This window comes from Xiphophorus hellerii, chromosome 20, assembly GCF_003331165.1.
Source record: "Xiphophorus hellerii strain 12219 chromosome 20, Xiphophorus_hellerii-4.1, whole genome shotgun sequence".
Lineage (NCBI taxonomy): Eukaryota > Metazoa > Chordata > Actinopteri > Cyprinodontiformes > Poeciliidae > Xiphophorus > Xiphophorus hellerii.
The window spans coordinates 20,099,346-20,114,566 of record NC_045691.1 but is presented as its reverse complement, the minus strand read 5'-3'; the positions used below and the strand labels follow the sequence as shown (position 1 = coordinate 20,114,566).

The 15,221-nt window shown below is 42.3% G+C and overlaps 1 protein-coding gene across 7 annotated transcripts in view; it reads left to right on the top strand.

Annotated features, from left to right (window-relative positions):
- LOC116710686 (low-density lipoprotein receptor-related protein 1-like) overlaps positions 1 to 14,220 on the top strand; it is a 111,406-nt gene extending 97,186 nt beyond the window's left edge. For 2 of the 7 annotated variants that reach the window (XM_032549850.1, XM_032549847.1), the window contains 26 exons: positions 6 to 125; positions 602 to 724; positions 816 to 941; positions 1,021 to 1,137; positions 1,688 to 1,794; positions 1,901 to 2,033; positions 3,087 to 3,209; positions 3,315 to 3,437; positions 4,293 to 4,433; positions 4,516 to 4,653; positions 4,743 to 4,862; positions 5,306 to 5,571; positions 5,668 to 5,849; positions 5,927 to 6,033; positions 6,118 to 6,234; positions 6,825 to 7,001; positions 7,724 to 7,864; positions 7,944 to 8,120; positions 8,196 to 8,357; positions 8,610 to 8,793; positions 9,497 to 9,604; positions 9,685 to 9,758; positions 9,868 to 9,961; positions 10,097 to 10,135; positions 10,675 to 10,819; positions 12,496 to 14,220. In XM_032549850.1, coding sequence (XP_032405741.1) covers positions 6 to 125; positions 602 to 724; positions 816 to 941; positions 1,021 to 1,137; positions 1,688 to 1,794; positions 1,901 to 2,033; positions 3,087 to 3,209; positions 3,315 to 3,437; positions 4,293 to 4,433; positions 4,516 to 4,653; positions 4,743 to 4,862; positions 5,306 to 5,571; positions 5,668 to 5,849; positions 5,927 to 6,033; positions 6,118 to 6,234; positions 6,825 to 7,001; positions 7,724 to 7,864; positions 7,944 to 8,120; positions 8,196 to 8,357; positions 8,610 to 8,793; positions 9,497 to 9,604; positions 9,685 to 9,758; positions 9,868 to 9,961; positions 10,097 to 10,135; positions 10,675 to 10,819; positions 12,496 to 12,636 — 3,485 coding nt within the window. In that variant the 3' untranslated portion in view covers positions 12,637 to 14,220. Of the gene's footprint in view, positions 1 to 5; positions 126 to 601; positions 725 to 815; positions 942 to 1,020; positions 1,138 to 1,687; positions 1,795 to 1,900; positions 2,034 to 3,086; positions 3,210 to 3,314; positions 3,438 to 4,292; positions 4,434 to 4,512; positions 4,654 to 4,742; positions 4,863 to 5,305; positions 5,572 to 5,667; positions 5,850 to 5,926; positions 6,034 to 6,117; positions 6,235 to 6,824; positions 7,002 to 7,723; positions 7,865 to 7,943; positions 8,121 to 8,195; positions 8,358 to 8,609; positions 8,794 to 9,496; positions 9,605 to 9,684; positions 9,759 to 9,867; positions 9,962 to 10,096; positions 10,136 to 10,674; positions 10,820 to 12,495 lie in introns of all 7 variants that reach the window. The other 5 variants (XM_032549849.1, XM_032549846.1, XM_032549852.1 and 2 more) reach the window with 3 other exon arrangements.
- The last annotated feature ends 1,001 nt before the right edge of the window (positions 14,221 to 15,221 follow it).

Here is a 15,221-nt window from a genome sequence, read left to right as displayed (position 1 = left end):
CTCAGACATTCACGTGTGCCTGCCGAGTCAGTTCAAGTGTACCCACCCCAACCGCTGCATCCCAGGAATCTTCCGCTGCAACGGCCAGGACAACTGCGGGGATGGAGAGGATGAAAAGGACTGCCGTAAGTCACCTCTGATGTTTATTAGTTTCAGCACTTCGTAACGGCGGTCAGGGGTTTTACAGTTTTCACTGTTTCTGTTACTGTTGCAGCATCGTAGGTTATAGTCTTCCTGACAATCATTAGATGTATATCTGTGATAAAATATAGATAATATCAATACCAAGTTATCAAAATTGAATTGATAATAGCGTGGTAAGATCAATATTTTAGTTTTTGATTCCCTCTTGTTTTGTTTTGGTGTTGTAGTTTCTAAATGTTGTTTCCATTTTCTCTCAAATGACAATTTTTGCTCAAATATGCAGTATTGCGCATCTCTACTGATCATAGATACAGTTACCGTTTACAGGATTAGATTAAATCCTCAGTTATTTTGTCTCAAAATGAAAGAAAACCGTGTTTTTGTAAATATACTCCATAACAGTTTGTTTTAATGTAGTGTTGCTATAATAATTCAAATGTGTGCCTTGCTGTTGTAGCGGAGGTCACATGTGCTCCCAACCAGTTCCAGTGTGCCATGAGTAAGCGCTGCATCCCGAGGGTCTGGGTCTGTGACCGGGACAACGACTGCGTGGATGGATCTGATGAGCCCGCCAACTGCAGTAAGATGAGCCTTTAAAATAAAACAGTGGTAAAATACGTGATTTTCGATGTGAGTCTATTGAAGTGCTTGCGTCCTCCTCCGCATCGCAGCTCAGATGACGTGCGGCGTGGACGAGTTCCGCTGCAAGGACTCGGGCCGCTGCATCCCGGCGCTCTGGAAGTGCGACGCCGAGGCGGACTGCAGCGACGCCTCCGACGAACCCAAAGACGAGTGCGGTGAGGAAAGGCTCTGCCCAGGAGGCAGGAAGTGTTTGATGTCGCTCTGCAGAGCCTGACCCTTCCTGTTTGTGCACAGACGAGAGAACATGCGAACCTTACCAGTTCCGCTGCAAGAACAACCGCTGCGTGCCCGGCCGCTGGCAGTGCGACTACGACAACGACTGTGGGGACAATTCGGATGAGGAGAAGTGCGGTAGGTTCTCTGTGTTCTTTTTGTTACCCTTTGAAGATGCACAGCTCACTGTGTGAATGAAAACCAGCTTGTTTGTAACTCTGCATGAGCTTTGCTGTTGGAAGAAAACAGAGGCGGTAAGGAATGTGTCGCTCTTCACTTTCTGTCTGCTGTAGCTCCTCAACTGATTTCTGGTCAGTTGGTCGGTTCTGTGCACATCTCACATCATCTCATGTCTTGTTTTGCATTTCACACTGGCCTATTGCTGTGAGCCAGAGGTAGGTGCTGTCACTGTTTCAGATCAACCGCAACCTTCAAACTCCCGGTCTTGCTTTTTTTCCTCCTCCAGCTTTTGTGATCTCTTCTGCAATCCTTCTCCTTTCTTCACCCACTGATCCCTATAATGCAATTAAAATACCTTATTTTATGTAACTAGGCCTTGCTCCTATTCTGTTCTGAGCGTCTCTAGTTATCCTCTCCTTAAGCCTTTCCTAACTGACTCCCTCTGCTCTTTATGCTCTCCTAATTATCCTTACATACTCTTCAAAGCCTCTTTTCTCTCCGCCCTCAGTGCCTCGAAAGTGTTCAGAGAGCGAGTTTGCCTGCACGAATGGCCGCTGCATTGCTGGCCGCTGGAAGTGCGACGGGGATCATGACTGTGCCGACGGGTCAGATGAGGTATCGCTCGATTTTTATTGATTTATTTTTCTTCCTCTTTCAAACTTTTTAAAATCTGTCACAATAGAGGAGAACTAAAAATGGCAACACTCTGGTTGTGCTTCAGGATGGCTGTGAGGTGTGGTGCGACAGTGATCAGTTCCAGTGCCAGAGTGGTCACTGCATTCCCATCCGCTGGCGCTGTGATTCTGATGTCGACTGCATAGAAGGCAGTGATGAGGAGAACTGCGACAGTCCTGGTGAGCGCGTCGCTGGTTTCCTCCTGAAGGAGACTAAGACATGTCCACGCATTTAACTGGACAACGTGAAGCACCATGCAGAATTATTCATGTTGCCTTAACTTTCCCCTGATCTGTCACATAACAACCACAAACCTTCTTCTTCAGTTTATTTGGAATGTATCTTAACTCATCTCATCTTAAAACTGTGCATAATTGTGAAGATAAGGAAACAAAATCAAATTTTTGCAATTGAAAATCTAAAAAAGATGTTGCAAGTATTTAATTTTTTTACCCCCTCCAGTTTGACATTCCCAAAAATATCCATTGCAACTAATTCCCTTGAGAAGTTACTTATTTTGTAATTAAACTCAGATTTAATTACAATGGAATGGAAATTTCATTGAATTCTGTTCAATGACAATAAATGCTATCTATCTGCTATCTATTTAAACTCGGTGTAAATTCAGCTGTCCTGTAAAGGCCTCAGAGATTTGTTGGAGAAGATTAGCGAACATTCAGCATGCTGAAGACCAAGGAACCCTGGAAACTGTTCAGAGAAGAAGTTGGGGAGATGCTTAAAGCATAGTTAGGTTATACATAGTAAAATAATATCCTCATAGAGCTCTGTTCAATCTGTGGTCTGAATATTGAAAGAGTTTCTGTCAACTGCAGCTGGCTGCTCACCAACATTGTCAGGCAGCACAAGGACAGCGTTAATCAGAGAGGCTGTGCTTTTTCTCCCACAATGATAGAAGAGCTGATAAAACTGGTAGACTGTAGTGAAGGTCCAACTCCCAGCAGTACAATAACCCTAAACATCTAGCCAGAGCTACAACGGAACGGATTAGACCAAAGCACATTCATGTGTTAGAATGGCCAAGTCAAACTTCAGACTCAAATCCAATTGAGAATCTGTGGAAATTTCTTCACGCTCAAACATGCAGTTTTTGTTTTGATGTGCTGCTTTTTGTGTGCCTTCAATTAAAATCCCATTAAGGTACAATAGAGTATTGGTTTGTAACGCCAGTGGTATGAATACTGTATGTCCTCTCTCTTGCTGCGGCGTCTCAGTGGACAAACACTGCTTCCATGATGAATTCCAGTGCAACAACACGCTGTGTAAGCCTCTTAACTGGATGTGTGACGGTGAGGACGACTGTGGAGACAACTCAGATGAGAACCCAGCAGAGTGCGGTGAGATTTGCCGTGTTTCACCTTTCGGGCTTTTTGTCTTCCTCCAGTTTTGGGATTGGTTTATGATTTTCCTTCTCCTAATCCTCCTCTCTGTTGGTCCATCAGTTAAATTCCTGTGCCCACCCACGAGGCAGTTCCGTTGCCATAACGACCGGGTGTGTGTGCCAGTGTCGAAGCGCTGCGACGGTGTGAACAACTGTGGGGACAACAGTGACGAACTCAACTGCCGTGAGTTTATTCTGTTGTTTTTTTTCTTGCTGTACTGCTGCATCAATAATAAAAGCGTCAACTTCGAGTTTGCTCTACTCAGATGTATTTTATTGCGCAAGAGTTTTGATTCATGCCTAATTTAAATCGTTGTGCTTCCAACGAACCAGCCTGTCTTTATCATGTGCCTTGATCAGTGTTTCCTTTCAATATTGGACCATTTTCATCATTATTCAGGCGTAAAAAGGCTAAACCATAACAGACAACTTCTGGCACTTTCTTAGAATACTATCACAAAGACACAATTTATCCTCATTAATTTAGCTGAATCTATGAAAAAGAAGACAGAATATGTACTTTTAATACCAAGAAGATAATTTCCAAATACCCCTTGACTGATAAGTGAATAATGCAAGTTTATGCTTCGTTTTTATTCATTTTTCTTTCACAAAAAGGAATAAAAAACCACACAGTGATCACACAGTGATCACACAGGCATCGTCTCCTTCTTTCAGAAAAAGGAATAAACATGGAATATACTGTGGTCTGCAGTACATAGTATTTTAGGCCTGTGCCTTGTCCCTCCAATTATCCACTTCTTTTGCACACACCCTACAGAGTATGCTCTCATGATCAAGTGTAAGTACACAGAAGCAAATAGGTCAATAAAGCAGCTGGGGGAAAAACAAGCTAAGGAAAATCTGAAATCTGCTGATCAGGAACCACTTTCAAAGATTATCAGAGAGATTGGATCCTTGAAATAAAACCAAAATAAATAAAGAATCATTTAAGCCAGAAGCTTCATCAGTTATTTTGATTTTGGTTTTTATTCCTGTGAGCTGGAGAAAACTTATTTGGGCCCATTTTCTTTTCTAGCAACACATCCGTTGAAGCCAGTATGCCAGAAGAACCAGTTCCAGTGCTCCAATGGTCGCTGCATCAGCACCGACCTGCTCTGCAACCACTTCAACGACTGTGAGGATTATGGCTCTGACGAAATGAGCTGTGAAAAGAAAGGTGCGCTGCAGCCTCACTGTTTGATGGCTACTGTTAGACATCATCAGCGCTGACTGTATGTGGCCTCTTTAATTTGCAGCAGATACGACGCTGAACGAATGCCGCAGCAACGTGACCATGTGCGGAGACGGAGACGAAGCGCACTGTGTGATCAACGGCACCGTCTCCTTCTGCTCCTGCAAACCCGGCTTCCAGTCCAGTGGACAGAACAGATGCCAAGGTAAGGATGTCTGCGAATTGCTTTGGTGTTTCCCTTGACTCTTTAGGCTTTGGCTAACGCAGGCGTGACGGCCTTCGGATGTTTCACAGATAAGAACGAGTGCAAGCAGTTTGGAGTTTGTTCCCACATCTGCAACAACACGAAAGGCTCCCACAAGTGCAGCTGCCACAAGTATTTCAGCAAAATAAATAACACCTGCAAGGCTGACGGTAAGACATGCAAGTGCATTTCAATAAATCAGAATATCATAAAAATATTAGCTCTACTTTATCCCTACTGATCGCCAGAGGGTGGTGCTGAGTGAACTCAGTTATATACATAACTTTAATAGGGAAAGTGATGTATTCAAGGTTTCATTACAGTCTTAAAAGTTTACTTTTAGCTTTTACCAGGTCTTGATAATATTGGAGAAATTATGTGTATGATAATTTCTTACATTCTTCCAAATTTTAAAAACCAAACCTGTTGAATGTAGTCGTTTTCCCATTGATTTACATTAAAACGATCTTAAGAGCCACATCTGTGTGTTGTGGCTCTTAAAAATAAATAACTCCACCTGCTGAATACTTTTTATCACTCTCCTACTAACCCTGTAACAGGCTTTTCCTCACAGCTCTCTAAAGCTCGTTTTCGTCCTTTCGTCCCCTTCCAGCTCAAGGACATGTGCTTTATCTCGGGGACGACAATGAGATCCGCAGCCTGGACGCCTCCGTGCCAAACTGGCGCTACGAGCTGACCTTCCAGGGCGACGCCAATGTGCGCATCGACGCCATGGACCTGCATGTGAAGACTAATCGCCTTTACTGGACCAACTGGCACATAGGGCGCATTTCTTACTTCGACCTGCCATCCTCATCCTCCTCTCAAAACAGCAACCGAAACAGACGGCAGACCGATTCCCGGGTCATCAACTTCGAGGTGCTGGTGGTTTCGTTTTCGCTCGTGTTGCACGCAGTCCTGCCAGAGAATCGGATAAGCTAATATAAAATATGTATCCGTGCCGATTCTGATTAGATTCCAGAGCTGAAGATGCCCCGAGGCATTGCTGTGGACTGGGTGGCAGGGAACTTGTACTGGACCGACTCTGGCAGAGATGTCATCGAGGTGGCACAGATGAGCGGTGGACGCCACCACAAGACCCTGATCTCTGGCATGATCGACGAGCCTCATGCTATTGTGGTTGACCCCCAGAGAGGGTCAGTGGCAGACATGTAAACAGTTATCTGGGGAAAGATTAATATGATAGATGAATGTTTTACATCTTACTCTTTAGGAAAATGTACTGGGCTGATTGGGGCAACCATCCCAAGATAGAAACAGCAGCTATGGACGGAACCATGAGAGAGACACTGGTTGAAGAAAACATCCAGTGGCCAACTGGTGAAACACCGTCACACAGTTCTCCCTGATCTTCTGGTAAACATAACGTGGTCACCTTTAAACCTTCCTGATGCTGTTTTCCAGGTTTGGCGGTCGACTACTTCAATGAGCGTCTGTACTGGGCCGACGCCAAACTTTCCCTGATCTGCAGCGTGAGGCTGGACGGCAGCGACGTGGTGGTGGCTATAAACGCACAAAACAGTTGAGTGGCTTTCAGAGATGCTGCATCAAGATCATGAATGCTCTTCATGGGTTGGCTTGTGGCAGAATGTGTTGATAAGACCCATGAATAAACTGATCAGATATCAATAAAAAAAAAACAATAGCTGTCTGCATTCAGCATCTTTGCACACTGATCAATCCTTTATTTTCTTTTGCAATGAAAATCAGTACTTTAGAAATATTTCCAAGGAATTTTACGATATCTATGCTTTCGTATGACGGTAACTCTCCACGTCGATCACAGACTGTATATATAACCTGGCACCAAGTAAGGCTGAGACAGAACTGTAGTAGAAGCAAAAAAACTGGAGGGACAGATTGTAATTTAGTAGTGAATGGATTAAAACCGTTTGATTTGCTAGATGAAATAATCTTGAAACACAACTTTTATCTTGAAGGGTCTATTTATGTGCCCCTCTGTAGTCTGTAGGGCCACACGAAAAGCTACGGCGGGCCACATTTGACCCTCAGGCCTTGAGTTTGACACCTTACACATGTTTTATTATGTTTATGTTTTATTATTCCAGGACTCAGCTCCTGTCTTTGCTGCGTCTTTGTTTCTCCTGCAGAGCTCCGACATCCGTTCAGCATCGACGTCTTTGAGGACCACATCTACGGCGTCACCTACATGAACAATTCTGTGTTCAGAGTGAACAAGTTCGGGAGAGGACCCCTAGAGAACCTGGCGAATGGCGTGAACCACGCCACGGATCTGGTGCTGCACCACAGATACAAGCAGCCTGATGGTGAGTGAGGGCAAGAAATAGAACAAGCCAGAACAACAAGCTTAAAGTCAATAACAACTCATGTTTACAGAACACTAGAACCACCAAGGTCTCGATTATGACTTTCCCTAAAATGGTTCTCACATTTAAAAAAAGAAGAAAAAAAAAACAGTTGACCAGATTTGCTCATCTAATGCATGAAAAAGTCTACTTCACAGTTTGGGACAAATAACTTGGTGTTGGTGGCAGCATTTGCCTCCCAAAATAAAACGTGTTAGTTTGAAAAAGACCACAAACTGAATCATTTTACTAAAACTTGCAATGGGATGACACGCCACACACTTTTGATGTTGAGCTATAAAACCATCAGAATACTTGATGTTATGACAAAACACCTTTGTCTTTCTGTCTCTGAGAGCCTTGGACATTAAATAATCATTAATAACTTTCTTCTAGTTGTCCTAATACAGCATTTCAAATGTGTTTAGTGAACCATCTAAATTGTTGTTTGTTATTTCTGCACATACAAAATGAAATATCACCATGCAGTGATTTTACATTAAATGAAATGCTATATTTTTCATAAATCAAATTTCACTCTAGTTTCTGAAACAGTTGAAAAGACCAATAGTCATCCTCTCTAAACCTGGGGGTCACAATGACTCCCTCTAGTGGTTCTCAGAGGAATTGTAATCTCTGTTGATAGCATTTCAGCACTCCCTCTCCGCTTCTCTTTCTTCCAGTGAACAATCCCTGTGACAGGAAGAAGTGTGAGTGGCTCTGTCTGCTCAGCCCCAGCGGTCCGGTCTGCACGTGTCCCAATGGGCGCACCTTGGACAACGGCACCTGCATGGAGCTGCCCACTCCCACGCTGTCTCCTCTCTGTACGTGGGCGGTGAGAGGAACATGAGGAGAAGATGTTGTGAGTGCTCCCGCATGACTTTGAGCTTTTGTCATCTACAGCTCCCCCCAGTGGTCCCTGCAACATTCAGTGCATGAACGGCGGGAGCTGCATCCTGAACGCCCACAAGCAGCCAAAGTGTCGCTGCCAGCCTAACTACAGAGGCGATCGATGCGAGATTGATCAGTGCAAGGACTACTGCAGGAACGGAGGCACATGCACGCCCTCTTATGTCACAGGTAACATATGAGTTTAAGACATGGCTTCTTAAGATCCTTTCTTGCTCATCATCTAACACGCCTGTCCTCCCTCAGGCTCCCCTACCTGCAGGTGCCCGACAGGATTCACAGGACCCACCTGCAACCTGCACACATGCAAGAATTACTGCAAGAATGGAGGCAACTGCACCGTCAGTGCTGGAAATCAGCCCACCTGTCGCTGCCCTGCTGACTTCCTAGGCGACCAGTGCCAATATAGTGAGTGTTCCCATCGTTTACTGTTGTGGCAGAAGGCAATACCTTGAGTTATTATTCATTACCAAGCAAATTATCATGAAAACAGGTGGCTTTTAGCACCAGAGATGGACTATAAAAGAGCAGAGACCTCATTTTTAGCTACAGTACAAAATCTAATAAAGGCATCATTGGATCTTATTTTTGGTGCCATTTGTGCCGTGCATTTCTCAAGCGCATTCATTAAGTGTTACATGTGTCCCTGTGTTTGAGCAGGAAGCTGTGAAGGCCACTGTCTTAACGGCGGTACCTGCCTGCAGAGCGAGAGCGGCGCTAAGTCGTGCCGCTGTCTGCCGCAGTACATCGGCGACGCCTGCGAGATTGACAAGTGTCACTACTGTCGGGACGGCGAGTGCATTCCCAAGGATCGCTTCGTTACTACGGGGGATTTCACTTGTCGGTAAGATACAGTCACATATCGCAGCTTTCATATTTAGAATCACTCTTGGTGAAAAAAAAAAAAAAACTTTCTTAAATAAATTTATCTTTTATTTTAGTAACATATGTTATTTTAGTAACATAATGGTACAGTAAAATAGCTACTAGATATGTGGGGTAAAGAGAATTATAAAGTTGCTCAGCATTGTTTAGCTTAAGAACATCATGATCAGGAATGTGGTCATGATCATGGCGAGTCAGGAAATGCCTACAGCAAAATAGTTACTTGCTCAGACGTGTCCGCATCTACAGTCAAAACAAATATTAAGAAGTTTAAATAACTGATACTGTGACAGAGAAGACTGGAGAAGGGGAAAAATCTCTGAAGCTAAATGTTAGAGAGCTTTAGCAAACAGTGGCACCAAGACTCCATTACAACCACAAAACTACATGCCATCAGAAACATTGAAGCCTACTTCTAAAATAATTTCATTGGGTCTTCCACCAAGATAATGATAACCAGGTTCACCAGAACAAACAGAAGTTCAATGTTACATGATTCTGTCTAAAAAATATATTTACAAATATAGATTTTCTTTCTGCACCAGTAAATATATATTTTTTTAATCTGTGATTTTTTTAACCCCTACAAAAGCGGCCATTGTGTTTCTCGTATTGTGGATAACATTAACCTCTCTCCTCTGGTTCTTTTCTGTCGGCCACAGCTGCCCAAATGGCAGAAACCAGCCCAGCTGTTACACATGTGACCCCAATGAGTACTGTGCGAACGGCCAGTGCTCTATAAATCCCATCACCCTCCTTCCAGAGTGCAGGTAAGGAGGATAGTGTGTTGGTTTTGTTGTCTTCACTGTGCCATCGCACTGGAATAATGACAACCTTTGCTCTTGTGCAGATGCTCTGCTGGCTGGTCAGGGCATCGCTGTGAGTCTGTGGCCAACACCACAGAAAGCACCGGTTCAGGTGGACGTAAGTTGTTGCTTGAAATCAGCATGAAAGTTGATATCATGATTAGACTGGCTGTTTTTTTACATTCCTGTGTGTGTGGGTGTGCGTGTGTGTGTGTGTGTGTTTGCAGGCACAGCCTCTATCGTGGTCACGGTGTTGATCCTGCTGCTGCTGGTTCTCCTCGCCGCAGGGGCCTTGTTGTGGTACAGGAAAAGAATGAGAGGGTCCGTAAGACTCTGACAACCCAACCTCTCTATACTTTTGTTCTCTCTTTCTCCCTTTCTGTCCTTCTTTATTTATATTTTTTTAGTTGATTTCACTTTTACTCTCCTCTCTCTCTAATCTCTTTTGCTCCTCAGGTCTAGCCGGCCCGGAAAAACCGGCTCCAAGCGCTTGCGGTAATGGTTGCCAGGCGTTCCTCCGTACTTTGCATTTCTCCGTTCTGCACTCTGATTCTCTCTCCTCTCCCTAATCATACGTTTTGGTTGCTGCGCAGTGTTGGGTCCTGTGGTCGATGTTTGTGCCATTTTTACTGGTGTTTCTGAGCCTACAGGATCAGTTTCCTCTGAGCAGATCTATTGAAAAAAAGAAAACATTAAATAGATCTGCCTGTATCATGGATCTAGAGCTTTGATGTTCTTGTCCATCATTGTGCTGTATTGTACTGTGGTGTGGTTTGTATTGTGGCATTGTTTTTTCATAATAACAGTCCCCAAAGAGCTAGGAGATTCTGTGAAGATAGACTAACTTGAGATGAATTTGCAGTAAAATATAGAGCTTAATATCCAGGCCCACATGGTCTGGGCCTTCGCTACATCAGTGCTGCTGATTTGTGTTTGTGTCTTTGTTGTGGTGGACATTTCCCTGCTTGCAGTGATCAGGCTCAAATGAAATCGGATCAGGTAGCCTAAAGACTGACTGTGAATTTGATGTTTAGGGCGAAGGGCTTCCAGCACCAAAGGATGACCAACGGGGCCATGAATGTCGAGATCGGAAACCCCGCTTACAAGATCTACGAGGGCGAGCCGGACGATGATGCCGGGGAGCTACTGGATGCAGATTTCACTCTGGACCCAGACAAGGTAGATTAAAACTATCGGTCCCGATTACGTTGTCTTTCCAAAGTATTCATAGCCCTTGACTTTGTTTAAACGGTTACATTTCAGCCATAAACATAATTTTATTTTGTGGGAATTTTATGACAGACCAACACAAAGAGTCACATATGAAGTGTAAAAAAAATAATGCATATTAAGATTTTTTTTTGCTGCTAAAAATCTTTAAAGTGTGACATGAAGCTACTTTGAAGACTTTAGAGCATCCTTTCGCTGAAGGTCTTGGGTATTTCTCCTCCAGCTTTGGACATTTACAGATGGACTTTTTAGTCCATTTATCTCGCTCAAAAAAAAAAAAAAGGTCAAGCTCAATCAGATGAGATGAAAAGTACGGAGCCCCCTAGGCGACATGAGAAAAAAATATGTATTTTGCGTTCCCTCGCAATAAGTTTTGTGTTCCCTCACAAAACTATTTTGTATACAATCACAAATGTCAATTTCAGATTTCAAATAAATACACATCTAAAGAGCCTCAGTGAAAACATGTCTATATGTTCTTAAATATTTGGTGCAAAAGCCGATTTATTCACTGCATGTTTATGTCTGTGTAAGGTTGAGATGGAACCGCACATAGAAACAGCTCTTTATTAACCATTCAGACTGCCAACACAAAAGAGACACAATCAAAAGTCAGATGACTTTATTACCCCGTGATAATAATTCAGAAATAGTCCAAATAGTTTGGATGTAATTTTTCTTTCTTTCCTTTTTACATAAAGTTTTGGTTTATATCTTAGAAAGGAGGGAAAGCCCACGTTTGGCCTGTTTTGCTTTTGTATTTTGCACATAGGTTTGTGGTGCATTTCTATCTTAAAGAAAAACATATAAAACTTCTGTTATCTCACAAACAAGATATTAACATACATAGAAAAACGTTACAAAAATCTTATATTAAAGCAGAAAGTACCGTGGCCGCTTTAAGAAAGACTTTCAGTATTGAATTATGCTGCAGGAACTGATCAGTACGTTATTGCGAGGGAACGCAAAAGAAAAAATAAATTCCCATTTCTCCTAGGGTCCACCGAAGGATAAATTATCAAGTCTTGCAGCAGATTCTGATTTGAACTGAAGTCTGGGCTTTGACTGGGCCATTTTAACACATGAATATGGATTATATTTTGCTGTAAACCAATCTATTCTAGACAGTTTCTAAAGGGTTGTTGAAATGCTGGAAGGCTTTTTCATTTAGCATTCTCCTGTCAACCCTGACCAGCTTCCAAATCCTAGCTTGAAAACAGCTTCCCCTCAGCATGATTCCGCCTCCACCATGTTTCACCAGGGGCTGATTTTTAGTCTGAATTTTCCATCCAACAGCATTTTCCATTTGTACCAAAGCTACCTGAGCTGTGAACCTCTGCAGCTCCTCCAGCGTTACATCTGGCCACTCTGCTTGTTCAATTAGTGCTCTCCTTGCCCCTTGCATTTGTTTTTATTTAGGGGCAGCAAAGTAAAGTAATACAAATGCATGCCACACTTTTATAGAAATAGAAAACTGTTTGGTCTGCCACGTCAAATAATTGAGGTTTGGGGCTGAAACATAATGAAATGGGAAAAAATTCCAAGTGTATGGATAATCCTGCAAGGCAGTAGATGGTGACTGTATTTGCTAACTGGGATTATTTTGTCTCATTTCTTCTTCTCAGCCCACCAACTTCACAAACCCAGTGTACGCCACCCTGTACATGGGCGCTCACAACAGCCGCAACTCCCTGGCCAGCACAGACGAGAAGAAGGAGCTGCTATCGCGTGGAGACGAGGAGCCCCTGGTGGACCCCCTGGCATAGACTGTCCATCACCTTCATTATACTACTCCAAAACACACCATTCTTCTTGCCTTTTAAAGAAAAAAAACTAAACCACAAAAAAAAAAGAAAGAAATCAATAAGAAGTGTGAGAGAAAATCGCTTAAGTGTGAACACTGTATAAAATGTACAAAATGAAGGACTACTTTTGTATGTGATTGCAGTATTATATTTTGTTCTTTAGAGATTCCTCTGGTCAAAAGTAAGACAACAAAATAGCATTTTCTATGAGAGATTTTTAATTTACACTTTGTCCCTCACCCTTTACCTAAATAGCCACTACCTCTGTGAGTAACAAAAGAAAATACAGAAAAACCGTGAAATGGAAAGAGGAAAATCAGAAGAAAAGATGCTACCATTGGGGCAATTTTAATTTTTTTATTTTTGTATGAATTGTATAGGTGAGAAAACATAACGTTCCATTTCAACCAGTGCCAACTGCTTGTTTGTGTCGACTTTGAGCGAGAAAAGGGTAAAACTTCGACGTTTCTCTGAATCGTTACGTAACGTCGTCCTGCAGGACAGCGTGAGAGTTTGTGTATAGCACATGTAAAATGTCCTAACCAGACGTCAGCTACAGTATTTTCCTCATTCATTTTGTTTTGTTTTTTTTCCTTCAGAGAACAATGTTCATAAAATGATTGTGTTGTCTTCCTTGCACAGAACCGCACACTTTAAGGTACTGCAGGCTTTTTTTTTTTTTTTTTACCGTAAGCTGTAAAGTAAGTGGAGTTTCTGGAGGCGTGTTTGTGGCACTGCAGGATGATGATGTTGCATGTGTCCGTACAGGGAGATTACAGATGTTACAGATGTTATGACGGCTGATTTGCAGATACGAAAAGTCTGATGTACAGTAGGTGTCATATCTGCACTATTTAGCTCTATGTTACAACGGTCTTCCTCTGGGTGAACAGGAAGGGGTGGAGCTTTTTTGCTTGTCTTTTCATTTCTCTGTGTATTTCTTTGTAAAGAAAATGCCCATCTGGCTCTATGAATAAATGTATCTGTTTGCCTTTCTCACATCAAAGTCTGTACGTTCGCAGCTCTGACGTCTGAAGTGCATTATGTTCATCCTGTCCTTAGCAGTTCTCTCTTTATTCTCTCCTCTGTGCCCTGCTGCTGCTAACGCTGCCGGTCTGGTCCTTACGCTCGGCCTCTGTCCCCAAAATGCTGCTTCTGTCAGAAACGCGTCAGCCATATCTTAACTCTCGGAGGAGTTGACACAAGTCTTCAATGTGACGACGAGTTGTGCTTTGCTTACCTGTCCAGTGTTATTTTTGCGCTGTTTAGTGTCTGTTTTTGTCTTGAAATCCAGAGAAGTACAATCATTTTACCTAAAGAACACTTTTGCAGAATCGTACGTGCGTTTCCAAGACGTTTCTTTTGGATTAGTCATTTTTGTTACTTTTCAATCAGAAATGACTCATAGCTTTTATATAGTACGCCATGCATGGAAGCTCTGACGTTCTTTTGAAAAGAGACCAATGTTTCATTTTTGCTGGAGTACTTTCCAAACTAAACAACGAGATATTGTCATAAATAAAATTTTTAAAATTGTACAGACAACCAGCGAGCGTGAGTGTTTGTTTACATCCTGTTAAAACGTGAAGAAGGTCAATGGAGCAAACAGGTAAAATGATTCCTGGCTGGTTATTTATTTCTGTTAGCATAGCAATGATGATAAAACACTTTTCAGTCTGTACATAGGGGCTGTAGTACATTATTAAAAGCAGGGTTTCCTCCAGAAAACTTGCTTAGCCTGATGGTCGGCGCGCCGAGGCGGTCCACCAGCAGTCCACTGTGTTTTTGTATTAAAAGATGTTAAGTAGACAGGAAATGTAAAAATATAACTAGGTAATTATATGTTATGGGAAAAACATCGCCAGTGAAATATTTAAATCCACAACTAGTCTTTAAAAACAACTAATCAAACAATACAATTAAAATGAATATCAATTATTTGCACTTCTGTTTAATCCAAATTAAGTCAGCGGCTTCATAAGGCCCCCCGGGGCTTCAGGGGCCCAATAAATGCTAATATTTTAACACAAACCACAGATATATAGATGCGACATTTGTTTATCAATGCTGCTGAATTTGATTTAATGGCTTCAGCATACATAAATTAGAAGATTTTAAAGTGTTTTAACATTTATATGTAAGATTTTAAAGAGCTGGCAAGTTTACTTTGTAAAAGATCAAAGAACAATATTCATAGTTAAATTGTTTTGTTACCATAGCAACAATCTGATGCTGTGAGTTTGAGCTCTGTTTGTTCACAAATACAAATTAGTAAACTGCAATTTTAACTGATTGCTTTTTAGGTTGGCCAATTAAACTACTGCCCCCTCTCCCAGATTTCACGAAATCTACAAAGCTGTTAGAGGTGCTGATGTTTTTAGCAGCAAGAGGGGCCCTTAAGTCAAATTCTGTCAGGGCCTCAGGGTCTTCTGACAAACTGTCTGCAACCTCTTGACTCCAACATCTGCTTTCATCACATCATAAAATGTTACATCTTTTACCTTCAGGCCAGTTATTTTCTTTGTTTTAGACATTGAATGCTTTTC